Source organism: Pseudopipra pipra, chromosome 7, assembly GCF_036250125.1.
Source record: "Pseudopipra pipra isolate bDixPip1 chromosome 7, bDixPip1.hap1, whole genome shotgun sequence".
NCBI lineage: Eukaryota > Metazoa > Chordata > Aves > Passeriformes > Pipridae > Pseudopipra > Pseudopipra pipra.
Window position 1 is genome coordinate 31227261 of NC_087555.1, and position 15008 is coordinate 31242268.

The window sequence follows — 15008 nt, forward strand, 5'->3', positions numbered from 1 at the left end:
TCAGTGTAATACTGCATCTTTATTTTGACCTTGGTATATCAGTGGTGGTATTTGGGATTTTAATTTACCTAGATTTTATTAGAAATTTACTTAGAACTAAGCTTGTTCTAATATATGTTAATTCTCCATCTGTTTAAATTAGAAACTAAAAATCTAATATGATTTACTGGATCTTCAAATTTAGCGTATTACAGAGTCTGCGAGCGCTGGTGGCCATGAATGAAAACCTGAAAAGCCAGGAGCAAGAGTTCAAAGCACATTGTAGGGTAAGTTCCAGTGTCTTATGTAAGGATTAATTTAAAACTTGGTGAGTAAGCATTGTACTTCTTCCTGATTTGTTGTTGTGCTGTGTGTGTCGCTGTCTGTCATCTGTCCAGCACTCCCCACCCCCCATGTTCTGGTAGTTCAGGCTGATGTTGAATATTGCCACCAGCTTGATTTGCAGCAGAATTATGGGCAGTTTCCTGTATCTGCAGCAAGGCTGTGACCAAAAGGGCTGGCACTGGATTAACCAGAGGGACCTGCCCCCTGCCCTGAGGGCTGCCAGGGCAGCTGAGTTCATGTGGCTGGACCTTAATACAGGGCAGTTCCTAGACTCCAGATCTGCCTTGTGCTACTCAAAGCTGTGGCCCTTCTGGCTCTTCTCCTGCTCGTCACCATTCTGCTGAGAGCAACCTGGGGTGGGCTGACAGGGATACTAAAATGTAAGTTTGAGGTTGGGCTGTACTAGACACCCACCTGTGCTATTCACAGCCTGAAATGGATCATCTCTTCCTGGATAATGCAACCAGCAGGGACCTGAGGAGAGGCAAAGTGCCAAAGAGGAGTGTTCATCAAGGCCCCTATCTGTGGAGCAACCCACCAAAAGAGACAAGACTGAGATGGAGCTATTCCGGTTTTCAGAACATGTTCCAGTTTTACTGCTTAACTGCTGTTTCACTTTCCTATTTACTGCTGTGTTTATGGACTGCCCAGAAATATGATCAGAGAGAAATGTTTTCATTTCCTTCTATTCAAGCAATAATGGATGTAATTTAGTAGAATGAAAAGAAGCAAATAGTGCCCTAAGGCCTACATGGAGCATAAGAACCTCATGTTCTCCATACGTACTCCTTTGGAAAGCTCTAAAGGATTGTAATGGAAACTTCCTTGCAAGTAACTTTAGGTTCATTCATTTCTACAAGTGCCATATGTTACAGTCCCATGTCACTCTGCTGCTATTGTAATATTGCTTTGCTTCTTCAGCTTCACTGCCCATGTCATTCATTAGCTGTCTTAGCTAGATCTAGTGTATTTGCAAGTAAAATAAATCTGTTTCTGTGTTTGATAAAAGCAGACAGTTTAATGTAATAAGTATTAATGGATGCCTTACCCTTAAGCAGGGAATGCTGTTCAAACTGTGTGTGGTCAGCTCTGCAGTTTTGTTAGTGGGGGTTGTCAAGATCCCTGCTCTCCCCTGCTAAGAGAATAGGTCTCAGTTAAAAGCCCCATCATTTTTTGTTTGTATTACAGGAAGAAATGGAGAGACTTCAACAAAGTATTGAGAATTTGAAAGCTGAAGCAGCGGAAGATGGGGAGGAACAGGTAATAGCAAATGTCTAAGTTTTTTACTTACGATTTTTGTTTTGAAATGTTGGTTTAAGTCCTTCTGACTTTTGGGACATTCTCGTAAGCATTAAAGTATCTGCTGAAATATCTGAAAAATTCCATATCCCCCTGGTAAAGGCACAGATGAGGCTAATAATCCTAGAAATAATTCCTGTTCTGGAAACAGCTGTAGCATTCTTGATTATTCTTGCAGGATCCATGGGGATCTACTCAGTGATGCTTTTGTGCATCTTTCTTCTTTTGTGTATTACTTCTTTCTGTATGGTACCAGAGAAGAATCTCTGGGTGTTAAGAGCTGTGCATACCTCTGACAGAAACAGCTCTTCCTCAGAAAGCATGTTTGGCTTGGTTGTTTTTTCGTTAGAAGTGGGTTTATTTGAAGGATGAAAGCAGGAGTTTTCAGTGGCTCGGTACATTGCATGCTGTGAGCAGCTGTCAGAAGTTAGGCTTCAACACAACTGCATCCAGAGTGATGGCAATGAATAATGAATGAACAGAAAAGGAAAAGCTTGAATGACTTGTATTTTCCATGGGTAAACATTTGATACATTCATGCCTCTGAGATGAGGTAGATCAGAAGTTCTGTGATGCTGCTGTCCTTCTGAACACAGCATGAAAAAATTAGAAAGTAAACCTAAACCTTAAATTTTTAACAAGAAAAAGTTACCTTGAAGTCCACAATCCAGGAAATATTGAATGTGTCAGAGGATTTATGTTCTCTCCTGATGCCTTGTTTATTTTTAAACCCACCACTGAATCAAAGTATAAACACTCAGACGAAGGGTACGGACAATCTTCTGATTCATATTTAAAGTGCGACTCTTGGAAAGTAGTGCAAATACTATTGACATCTTAAACTAAAATGTCGAAAATTAAAAGCTAGCTAAATGCACTTGCTTACAGTAGATGTGTCAGGTTTTTAATACAGATTATGAGTTATTGTTAAAAAAACCCCTAAAACAGCAAATGGTGATGTCATTATGGGCACCGTTAAATGGAAGATAGAGAAAAACAGAAAACAAACCCAGTCTGCCCATTTTTGCAGTACAGCTCTTAATGCTACTGTAATACACAATTGCTTTGGGTTCTCAAATTCTAGGAGCCGAATAAGATCATAGAACAGCAGTACCAAGCTGAGAAAGAGAAACTTCAAAAGATCCGGCTGTTACTGGTGAGTAACTCTTTGTGAATTTACTTGTATGAAATTGTTGACATTTTTCTTCTCTTGTAACTTCTAATACTTCTCTTCGTTGTTCTAATTTTAACAAGTTCTTCTGCCACAAATCAATTACAAAAAAAAATTGATCCTCAGCCAATGCTTTTCTTTTTTAAAATAAATTATTTAGTAACAAAGTATTGCTGGGGGGGCGGGCTTCATCCATTTTAAGAAGAGAACAAGAAGAGGCTTTGTTTTCTCCCCTCCTAACTTTCTATTCAGGCACGAAGAAACAGAGAAATAGCCATTTTACAGCGCAAGATTGATGAAGTACCCAGCCGAGCTGAGCTCACACAGTATCAGAAGAGATTTATTGAACTTTACAGTCAGGGTATGTATATCAAGCAGGAACATCCTGCTGAAGGCTAAAGCCCTGAAAGGAGGGCAGTTGCATTTTGAGCATATGGCATGTAACAACAACACTATTAATTTTGTGGTATTTTAAGGGTCTTTTGGTATTCATGTTCTACACCATATTTTCAAGGTTTTATAAGCTGGGCTTTAAGAATTTTCCTGAGGGTGAAACTCAGTGCACAAGATCTCTGGAGTAAATTTTGTCTGCAACAGGTTCTGTCGTTTAGGATAATGACCAATGTGTTTAGAAAGTCCTTAATTTACCATTGACAAATGAGATTGCTGTGAATTTGAGTTGTGTTTAATTAATTTGCCTTACCATTAGATTGCATTCGTTGTTTTCATTGAAGTGAAATATCTGATTCTGAACCAAACTGTGTCAAGAACTACAAAGAAAAGGCAGTCTCTTGAAGGGACTGTTTTCTTTCATTTTTGATTAGTAAAATCCTGCAGTATCTTGGTAGAAAGAGAGTACAAATTGTCTTTAGCTTCTATGATCAGAAGTTATAAAATTGGGAAGTGTGCTCAGTTGAATTTTTGGATAGGAGTGTGTTTGCTGTGCATGGATGGTATGGAACATGCAAATGGAATAAAATTTCAAAATTGTTCATTAAACTGGTAACAGACCACTCTGCTTACTGGTGTATATTTAATGAACTTGTATATTAGCATAAGCTAAGTCTAGCAAAAAGAACTAGCTAATGTTTTATAGATATTCTGCATTTATTAAATATGTGTGTGAACCAAGCTCTTGAGGGTTGAGCAGTTCCAGTCTGGTTATCTAACTGTGATCCAGATCCTTTGCCCTGGTGAGACATCTCTAGTGACACAGTCGTGTGCTGTCTTCCATGTGTGTTGTCTAACTCAATACATGGAAGAGATGTCAGTAAAAATCCAGTACTTCTTCCCCCCTCTTTGCTGTGCCATGCAGTTCATTTAATCAGGTCCAGCTACAAAGAACTTTATTGTCTTGCGTTAATTCAGTCTCTAGTCAGAGCATCCACCTGCTCAGATGATTGAGCTTCATTTATATAGGAAGTACAGAAAGATTGGAATCAAAGAGACTTGTGCAGCTTGCGGTAGATTTAAGATGCTTTGAATTTTATGGGACTTTGTTTTCTATAGTACAATGTGTAGTAACTCAGGATAACAGAGTGCTCAGTCGTGGTTGGGAACTTGTGTCATACAGGCTAAGCTTCTGGAAAAGTGAGCTGACAATCTCTAGCCAGTCTTTCTGTGAATTGTGGTAATTTTAGAGGTATGTAGAGGCTTTTCATTTAGCCAGATTCAGATGACCTTCAGAGTTGATTTTTTGAACCTTGATCCAAGGGGTGTTGGACAAGAGCCTTCAGCGATGACTTCCAACCTTAGTGATTTTGTGATTTTTGTACTAGAATGCTTTCCAGTTCCAGTGTTCAGTGCTTTACTTTTTACCTAACAGAGCCTCTTTCATTGAAAACATTAAGCTGAGGCTTCAAGAGAATCAATGAGCCAATTGGCTCTTTCTTCCTCTTCTTCTTTGTCTCTCGTACCTTACACGGGTTCTGGTGTGTGCCCATAAGGCTCCATAACTTGTTACAACGTTCTGCCCAGTGGAAATCTTGAGAGGTTTTCTCAGCTGGTACATGGAATCCATAAAAAATCTGGACTACCAGAGCTGCTGCAAGAACAGAAAGAGCTGCACAAAGGAAGTGGTTTGGGAAAAGCCTTGGTTCCATTTGGCAACAGTTCTGCAAAACCCAGACTAACTAAGAGACCATACTTGACATAAGCCTGTTGCCTGTGTTTCTGCAGTTTTTCATGCTGCAGCATGATTTTACCTTTTGGAAAATCTTTGTGGAACATACTGAACAGCCCTTACTAATTTGTCGACCTGTGCCAGGCTTTTCTGATTTCCTCAGTGTTTCCAGGCTCCTGGTACTCAGTGTGTTCCCTGAGGCTGTGGCTTGAGCAGAACATGTCACATTTGTACTGTGACACTGACAAAGCTCTTTGATCCCAAGCATCTCCTACTGCAGAAGTAGCCACTGCTGAACTTCTGTCACTAAGACATACAACTTTGGGCTGTGGGTTGCTCCTGAGCTTCAGCTGGAGAAGAGGATGGTACAAATCAAAAGCTGCAATTTTTTTTAAATATTTTGGAAGTTTCAGTGAGGTTGTGCTGTGGGAAGGAGGTCATTCTGTCTGTAAATGGTTCTATTGAAAAGCTTAGCCAAGTGTATTAGTTCCATAAAGGTATTATTTAAAGATGGCAGTTGGTTAGCCTTTAGAGTGTGGTGTAATGAGCATGATTTTACTGAGGTTTATCTTTTTTAACCCATGCATTTTTTTCCAGGTTCTGGTTTCTAGACAGTACTTAATATATTAATGATTTCTGCTAACTGTCTTTCTGTGTTGAACTCTTTCCTTGGGAATCACAAATATCTTGGGTTTTCTTAGGCATTGAAGAAAAGAAGAGCACTCAGCAGATTTAAGTATCAGGCATCATCTTGTAGGCTCAAAGGGAAGGCATGGCTGAGCCTTACCTTCCCCACTGAGTTCTGACCAACATCTGCTATAAACACCTAAACTAGAAAGTATTATTTAATTCTATCACCATGAATAGATTCTAAGAAGATTAAAAAGGCTTTGAAACAGAAAAAGCTTTGTTGGTCATCTTGCACCTGTGCAGCTGGAAATATATAGTCTAATGCACTTTATTCCCACACAGTACTATCAGATTGTCTGTCTGTCCCTGCCCAGCCTGTGCCTCTCCAACACTACAGCTGTGCCAGGGCCACTGTGAGCAGCACAGGAACCTGTGTGGTGTAAGAGTAAAGCTGGAGAAGAAAGGATGGACAGGGTGATGGTGCCAACATATGTTGCCATAAAGGACTGTCAGCATTTGAGGCTTAATTTAGACACTGAGCTGTGTTTGTCCTTATAAAAGATGATAGCTGGAAACCCTACTGAGATTTACATTCAGAGGGAACATCTTTCCAAAGTGTATTAAAGACTGTGTTCCATTATTGATAGTGGAAAGTATGTTATATAAATCCTATGAAGTATTTCTACAGATTCCATTTTGCCTCATGTTCTTTTATTATTCTACTCCTTTTTTTTTTTGTTTGCAGTCTCAGCAACTCACAAAGAAACGAAGCAGTTTTTTACTCTTTATAATACACTGGATGATAAGAAAGTATATTTGGAAAAGGAGGTAAGAAGTTGTTATTACTGTTTTCTAAATATTCCATCTGTGGAGAATGAGATAAAAAGTTTTTACTTGGCTTTCGCCATATTCAGTCCTGTCATAGCAGAGTTACCAGTCTTTGTAAATAAAAATGGAACAACTGATTCATAGGAATATTTCTAATCTTGGAGGGGAAATGGTCTGTGTTGTAAGAGAACTGATGTTAGTACACCATGTTTAAACTACTTGCTGTGTTCACAAAATGTGAGTAACATTTGATTAGCAAATATCTCTGTCATGTTATCACAGGTCCAAATTGCCCTATTTTTCTCGTGTTTGTCAATATCTTTTATTATGAACCAATGCTCCAGGAAATAACTTTGGAGAGCAAATTCCAGCTGCTGTCAGCAACATCAGAGTTAGTTCTCAGGGTCTGAGCGTGTCTGCACTGAAGCCACTGGTGATTTTACTGTATCAGAACAGTAGTTTTCATGGAAGCAACTTGGTTTTTGTCTCTCCCAGCTATACAGGGTTCACCTCTTTGTTAGGCATAACTTAAGTGAGTGATTTCAGCTTTCTTTTTTGGCAATGACAAAACATCTGATTTCAGTAAAGATGGAGAAATAGGAGTTGTCAAGAGTTGATAAAAATTATGACTTTACTTTTAAAATATGTTTTGATACTTCAGGCTTCTCTGTTTATTCTGATGAACTAAGAACAGATTAGTGAGTTTTGCATTACTTAGATATATTTGTTTAGTTTGACAGACAAGCAGTGGTCAAATTTTTGACTGTGTAAAGACACTGTATCTCTGGTTTCAAAGATCATAAGCAACCATTTCCTTCCCTTAAGTAGCTGATTCTAATCTACTTGTTGGGTAGTTTTCATTTTTTCCATTCAAAAGAGTCATATACCAGACTTAAAAAACTACATTAAGTAGCAGCTAAAGACAAATGTATATTTTCTTCTTTTTTGTTTTTCTAATTCACAGGTTAACTTACTAAATTCTATTCATGACAACTTCCATCAGTAAGTAATGATCCTTTATCTCTTTATAGTGGCAAAGAATTGGTTGGAAGAATGGTGGTGGGCATCAGTTATAGAGACTAAAAATTTGTTAAAGTTTTATAATCATAAACTGGTTTATAAAATAGTTTATTAATTCTGATTAAGCCTGTTAGGTAATTCCAAGTCTATGATTCCCCAGACTTTTATAGCCAACATATGTTTTTAATATCTGAGTCTTTAGATGTGGAAATTCCGTCATAATTTTCCTGGCATTAATTTAAATCTTTTCCTCCATTTTGTGAAGTTGTGGTTATTATATTATGTACAAAACATCAGATTGGGACATGTTTCAGACATGTTTATTTTAAAACAACTCTGTATTTAAAGGTTTTGATATAGTGTGAAGTCCTTATGTAAAATCATGGTTCCCTTGGAAGTTCATGGTCAAATATCAGTCTGTGATGCAGCCAATGTTTATTTTTCTCTGGATCTTTTTGATTTCAGAAACAAAAGCCCATTAGGAATTTTTGTCACAGCAGTTCAATTCAAGAGAGTCATGGGGGAGGAGATGGCCATTTAGTAGTTTTAAACAGTTCTTCCTATTATATCTTTTTATAATTCTGTTATGAAATTCTAAGCTTTTTTTTTTCAGAGTAATTATCTCTTTACTTTCTTCTATACACTTGTGACCTTCTGTATTTGATCAGAATTATTTTTAATTTTTTTTTTCCTATTATGTTATCCAACACAATAATTACAACAAAACCCAGGAATTTACTGTTTCAGATGTTTTCCTTTGAAGCAGGGATTGTAGATCTGTTTTGCTCAGTGATGAGATTCTTTTGTCCAGACAATAGAAACCAATATTGTAATTGACAGCTGGTCTTTGGACTGGGGGCTTTTTGGGGGTGTGTGCACGGGGGATTGCATTTTCCTTGGTTTATTTTTTCTTGCTTTGTTTAAGATATGTTAAAGTCTAAAATGATTTCTAGGCTTTCCCTGTTAGGGCCTGAAATTGCTTAGTGAATATTTTCTGACCTCCTAGACCTCTACTAACTTCCTTAACATTCATAACAGTAATTTTTTCTTAAAAATTTATGCTTTTATTTAGTTATTTGCAATATATTTCTGTACAGCACATGAGAAAAGGAACTGAGAGGGACAACACTTGTGATGAGCTCCGCAGTGTCTGTTCCCCTCGCTTTGGTAGCTTATAGCAGCTGAAGAGCTGCACTGTTACTGAAATCACTGATTGCAAAGATGAATTTTTACACAGAACACTAAGCAATGAGAATTCTTGGATGTGGCTAAATGTACAAGACACTTTGTACATTGAGCTTGTAGCTGAGACATGGTGTTTCACATCCCTGTCAGTTGTTACATTTTTTTCTTTCCAGAGCAATGGCATCTTCTGGTTCTCGTGAGCAGTTTTTACGGCAGATGGAGCAGATTGTAGAAGGCATCAAACAGAATCGAATGAAGGTCTGAGACTCCTCTCACTTTTCTTTGCTAGAAACTGGGAGTTATTTCAGCAAAGCCTCTTGGATAATAACTGTGTGTGGAGAGACTCATTATGTGAGGTGCAAATAAAGCAAGCAGCTAACAAGTATTATCTCTTTTCACATTGATAAGAAACTTCTCACCACTAAATGTTAATGAACAGAGTAGAACAGAGGTGTTATAACACCTGACAGGAAGCTTATACCCCATAACTTGGTTATTGGCAGTGTAGTGATTTAAATGCTTGAGGCAGCTGAATGTCACTGAACTCAGGGGGAGGTCCTCCACCTGGATTGTGTGGGTGCAGTCAGAGCTGCACCTCAGGCAGCTGGAGCTCATGGGAGCCGCTCTCTGCTGCTGAAGAAGGTCAGCAGCACCTCAGAGTCCCAACCATCCCTTGTCTTAGTTGCAGCCCTCACCTGTTGAATCCACTTAGATGGGTTTTTTGACCTGGTTGAGAAATGGCTCAGCTTTACTGCTGAGTGTGTTGTGTCCACATAGCAAGTGAAAGGGTTTGTGGGCGAGGACAGGTTCAGAGAAGACAAAACTGTTCTGCTAACACTGGGGGCTATTTTGCTGCTTTCCAAATGCCATCTATAGTGCCACTGCTACTGGGGCTTCAGCACTAGGTTTCTAGGTATCATTTATGAGGCATCTGTCTGCCACTGTGTTTTATAGATAGTTGTTCCTTATGCAGGATATCTGTGTGTGTATTCCATGCACAGTGTATGATCTCTTATCCTTCCTACACACCAACAGATGGAAAAGAAGAAGCAAGAAAACAAAATGCGAAGAGACCAGTTGAATGATGAATACTTAGAGCTTCTAGAGAAACAGAGGCTTTACTTCAAAACAGTGAAAGAATTTAAAGAGGTAAGAGCACTTTTGCTGATGTTAAACTGTCAAATGTTCAGTGACCCATTTTTACTTGATTTGTGCACTAATATATGCACGAGATTTCCTGCCACAATGCTTATCACACCATGGTCATGATGTATCCTGGTGGTTATCTCCATGTGAATCTTGGACCCTTGATTCTGGCAATTCCTCTTTCACTGCTAGATTGGCATCCCTCCATGTTACAGGGAGGTTAATTTGTTATCAAGCAAGATGCATATTTAGGTTTCTGAGTGGAATTTCTTGAAGACTTATGAGCAGTCTCTTTGCTGGAACAAAGAGGGTTGAGGGAATGTGTGTGAATAAGGAGGAAGTGCAGATTCTTGGTAGTTATAAATACCTTTGGGAACCAGCCTTGTTGTCTAACGACTGTGAAAGCACCGTTTAACACTTCATTGATTCAGCCTTTCCCAAGCTTTTAATCATCTTGTACTTCTGTTAATTCTTGTCTCCATAAGAATGAATGACAAAGGAGTGCTGCCAGGCAAAATTGTCATTTGGCTTCAGATGTTGGAGGAAAAACATCTTTCTGTAATTTGTCCTGCTTTGTTCTGAGACAGTTTCTTCCTGTTTCAGACAATGTGCTCTGGGAGAATGACAGGGACTGTTCAGCTGCTTGTTTGACATACAGAATTTTACATCCTTGTTGCAGAACTTAGGTGGAGGTTTATTTATTTAATTTTTAACCCATTTTTCTTCCATTGCTGGATTTGCTTTAGCTACTTGTTACAACTTTAGATGAATGGTCAAGCAGTGTTCTTTTTGGCTTGCATGTCAAAGTTTAATGGGTATGATCACTGGAATAACATTGTGGATGAATAGGAATTATCTTCAGCTCATCACTCACTCCAGACTACTTTGGATTTTGGAGATCCTTCAAAACAAAAAAAAGCATTTGGTTTTGTTGATGTGGAGATACAACTAGTAAAGAGCCATGTTTACCTCCTCCTATGTTTGCTTTCTGTTCACAGGAATGCCGTAAGAATGAAATACTGCTGTCCAAGCTGAAAGCCAGTTCTTCCTGAAGAACTCCAGCTAGGGAAATTTATAGAAGATTGTTCAGTCCATTGAATCTCTTTTGTGAGGTGACAGTTATAACTGCAATGTAGATGTATATATATAGATATATATATAAAAAAGTATATACACACAGCTGTAAAAGTCTGTTTTTTCCAGTATGTGTTCAGTTTACAATCCCTCATCACATGGCTTGTATTATTCATTATTGCCTCCACTACACAGTAAAGAGTTAACACAGTACAGCAAAATAGAAATACTGTCTAATTTTATTTATTTGGATTTGGGTTTGTGGTTTTTTTTTCCCACAGTAAGAACAGTGGAGATGGTTTTTATTTGGGTTTTAACACTGAATTAGTTCAAGATTCTGGAATAAGTAGATATGTACTGTGTAATATGTCCAGTACCACAAGACGAGCACTGCAGAATGCAGTAGTTTGTTAATTTTGACCCAAAAAACCCCCACAGAATGAGATTCTTGAAACTCGCTTCACCACCTAATAACTTCACATTACTTTAATTTACAGTCTAGCCATAGATAGGATTCCAAAGGATAAAAATTAATTTCTAATGGTTAAGACATAAGAAAATGGAGACTTACCTTGGATAAGTCCTGGTGTAAAATTATAGATCTATATTTTTATAAAGTCTAGCTGTTGTATAAATTTCTTTGAAATTTCATTTTTATATATAGAGAGTATGCTTGTTAAATTAATAGCTCCAGGAAAAAACACCTTAATCACTAGGACTACCATGTTATCCCTGGCTGGGATGAAAATCAGTCTATCACCTGTAATATAGGAAGATAAAGATTGAGACATTGTGCTCAAATGAACTGATGCTCACCTTTGAAGACAACAACCTACTTACCCTGCTGAAGATTTGATCTTGAAAGTTTAGAAACTTTGTGGGACACTTTCTGAAACATTTTTATATCTGTATATACAGTATTTTATAATTCAAACAGTTGCTTTTTGTACTTAACACCAGGATTTTGGACTGACTTCTTAATGTACATCACATCTTCAGGAGAAGAAATCCATGTTCCCTTTTCCCAATGACCCTGATGACAGTGCTGTTCAATTACTTTCTATGGCAGCAAATATAAAATAAAGGATGTTTGGAATCCAGTGACATTCTGCTATCGTGTCTTTAAGGTGGAACTTGCCTTAGGAGCTTTACCAGGCTCTCAAGTTACAAGTGCCTTAAAAGATGAATTGTGTCAGTAGTGAAATGAGATGCTGTTTTTGTGACATCTTGTTCCTTCAGCACAAACATAAAGAAAACCTTTCTACTGAGCCAACTGGTACCTTGCTCTCCCACACGAGTCAGGGACTGAACAGACACAGGCTACTCCTCTTGTATCTGTTCAAAAAGTCAGTCTGCCCAGGGCTAGTGAGAAAGGAAGGCAAAATCAGATTCCAAGTCCCTTTAAAGAAGGAAAAAATTATATTCAGCATTTCCTTCAAAGAAGGAAACTTGCAGACTTTGTAGTCAGCTTTGATACTAGGTGGTTATTTCTTATCTACAAACTTTGCCCTCTATAAAAACTGTTATGCTGTTTCTAGTTTGTAAATCAAATAATTCATCTTTGGCAACAAGAAAACCTGTTTGAGAATTGAAACTGTGCTGTATTTCTGTACTGTGGAATTCTCAAAAAAAGAACTTGAGTGGATGTTTCAATTTGGGTTTTACCATTTTCATCAAAATTGCTTTAGCCATCAAGCAAAATTCCCTAGGTAGGATAAGTAATGAACTTGGATGTAGAATAAATGATGTGATTATTTGTTCAGTATAAGGTTAAATTTTATGCTTACCTGCTACAAACACAGTAACCTGGAAACTTCAACGAGGAGTATGAAAATGTTAGAGCCATTTGTCTGGCTAAGAGTTTGTAATTTTGACTAAGATATAAATCAGAGGTTTGTAAAGATGCAGTTACTGCTCATAGGGAATAAATCAGAGTCCAGATTATAACTGATTCTAAAACAGATGGAACCCAGGGCAGATGGACACTTATCTTTGCCTTAAGACTCCTGTGAAAATGAGAAGAAAAAGGCTGGAGAGGTATGAAAAGAGGATAGATCCTTGCCTTCTGACACAGGCTGTATGTGTTGAGTGCCATTTCCTCTGATACCAGGGAAGGAACCAATAGCAAGGAGAATCTGTCTTAATTCTCCATCTCAACTGGTTTCAAGGGAGGAGTAAGAGTTTCTCAGAATTTCTTTGTTTAAAGAGGAAGGTTGTGCCCTGAATTCATTTGGTGTTACCAGGCTTGTAAAGTAACATTTACAGGACTTGCAGCAAAACTTCCTTTTTTTTTTATTTGCTAGAGCCAGTTCAGAGCTTTAATTTGCATTTCAATAAATGTAATTAGTTTGATATACTGATGAATAAACTGCTGGAAAGTCAGTCTGACCTTTGTTTCAGAAGCTGAGACAGTCTCTGAAATTCAGGCATACACATACCTTAGATGGTGACAGCTCTCTTTAAATGCAGTTCCTCAAGTGCACTTGTAAAGCATCTTTTGAGAGTGGAATCAGTGACACACAGTTGACAAAATCCAGACAATCTTTTTGTTACAGTATATCACAACGAATGGAGTACTGCACCTAGTCACCTCTCACGTCAATAAAGAAAATCTCTGAAGGCAACTTTAAATGTAACCAGTATTTTCTATAAGGGTTCTTCCCTTGTTCCTCTTTATTTTATGACAAAATCTGCTTATTGAAGCGTGACCTTAGTGTGTAGGTTCCTCAGTCAACCAGTGTTTGATGGGGAGGAAATGTATGACACCAAAAGCATTCTACTCTGCGGCAAATTGGCACGATGCACTCTTTACTCTCCAGAGGCACTATGGGCACACCCAGCCACACAGGACATAGACTTTGCTGAAAGTTCTTTAGAAACATAAAATTACTTGCATGAGAGAAAGGGTGTGCCCCCCTCTGTGTAGCTGCTGCCACTCATGCAAAACAGGCAGCTGTGCTTGGCTAGGGCACCCACCCCCTTAGAGCAGCTTTGCTAAATTGGGCTTGTAAGTAGGACACATGACAGGGCCATACACAAATCCTGCTCGTTTGGGTGGTGGGTGACATACTCTGAGGACAGTCTTAACTTAAAAATGTACGAACTCCAGCCTGTTTATTCGTGCAGTGCCTGTACAGCCCTGGCTGCAGCTGGTGTGAACTCCGGAGCAGAGGCTGGAGAATGGCTGGAAGATCAGCAACCCCTGGGTACAGCAATGAATCACTGAAGAGCTTCCCTTGTGGAGGCTGGAGCATGGAGGGTTATTAGCATTTTCTGTTCACGTTCATGTTCCAAAGCCTTTTCATTTCTGCACAGTCTGGACTCCAACAGCACAACAAACTTAGGCCTTCGTTTCAATACAGCTGCTGCAGGGTTCTCAGAGCCTTGCTGCAGGAGGCAGCAATGCCCTTCCGCTAAGCAATGGGCTCCAGTGGGGTTTTCTAGGAGCACATTCAGTGTCAGGGAATAAAGTTTAAAACGAGTAGTCCACTGTGTGCAAGCAGAGATGATTGCTGTACTCCAAATTGGCAGCTTCTATTTGGGGAAATAAATTACCATATGTCTAAGCTCTGCAAAATGATGCTCCTTTATAATAACTACTTTTTTTTTTCTATTTGGATAGTCAAGATACTGTGTATTTATCTTAGTTCATATGGGAGTAGTATTTTCAATGTTTTCTTTGGTCCATCCTGAAGCCAAGGATAACTGCACAGCAATAATGTCAGATCTAAACCCTAATGCTTAAGTGCCAGAAAGAGGAATCCTTTGCATGCTTGATTTTACTCTTTTTTCAATTAAAATAAAGTTGCAAGATTTCATAATGAGAGTAATTAATCGCAGAAATAAAAGTACCAAGGGACGTAGAACATTATCCGCAGTTCCAAATTTTTTTAATCAGGATTGATGACTATCCAGCAGTTAGTCTCCTGTTGTACCAGGTCACTGGGTTTGGTATGCAAATGGGAGGGTAAAGCTCTGGGCCTGCTGTGCAGGAGGCCAGGGGATGGGAACACCTTTTTGGACTTTAGGTGGGAAGCAGCACCCAGCAGGTTAGGCCGTACCTCCAGATAACTTATTTCTTTTCCCTGCACTAAGCTCAGATTCCATGCCATTAAAACCCCAGGATTTTAAACCCTGAACATGTGCTGCTGCTCTCCTAAATGCAGTCTGCATCTAGAGCCAGTGCCAGTGTGGGAAGTCGATTTTGTT

General features: G+C 38.7%; 1 protein-coding gene across 1 annotated transcript in view; it reads left to right on the plus strand.

Moving 5' to 3' along the window:
• Positions 1-11903, plus strand: part of CCDC93 (coiled-coil domain containing 93) — a 37752-nt gene extending 25849 nt beyond the window's left edge. The window contains exons 15-23 of the mRNA XM_064661522.1: positions 185-266; positions 1513-1584; positions 2708-2779; positions 3047-3155; positions 6292-6374; positions 7339-7376; positions 8753-8837; positions 9615-9728; positions 10724-11903. Of these exons, the coding sequence (XP_064517592.1) occupies positions 185-266; positions 1513-1584; positions 2708-2779; positions 3047-3155; positions 6292-6374; positions 7339-7376; positions 8753-8837; positions 9615-9728; positions 10724-10777 (709 nt within the window). The 3' untranslated portion in view covers positions 10778-11903. The remainder of the gene's footprint in view (positions 1-184; positions 267-1512; positions 1585-2707; positions 2780-3046; positions 3156-6291; positions 6375-7338; positions 7377-8752; positions 8838-9614; positions 9729-10723) is intronic.
• Positions 11904-15008: the final 3105 nt, after the last annotated feature.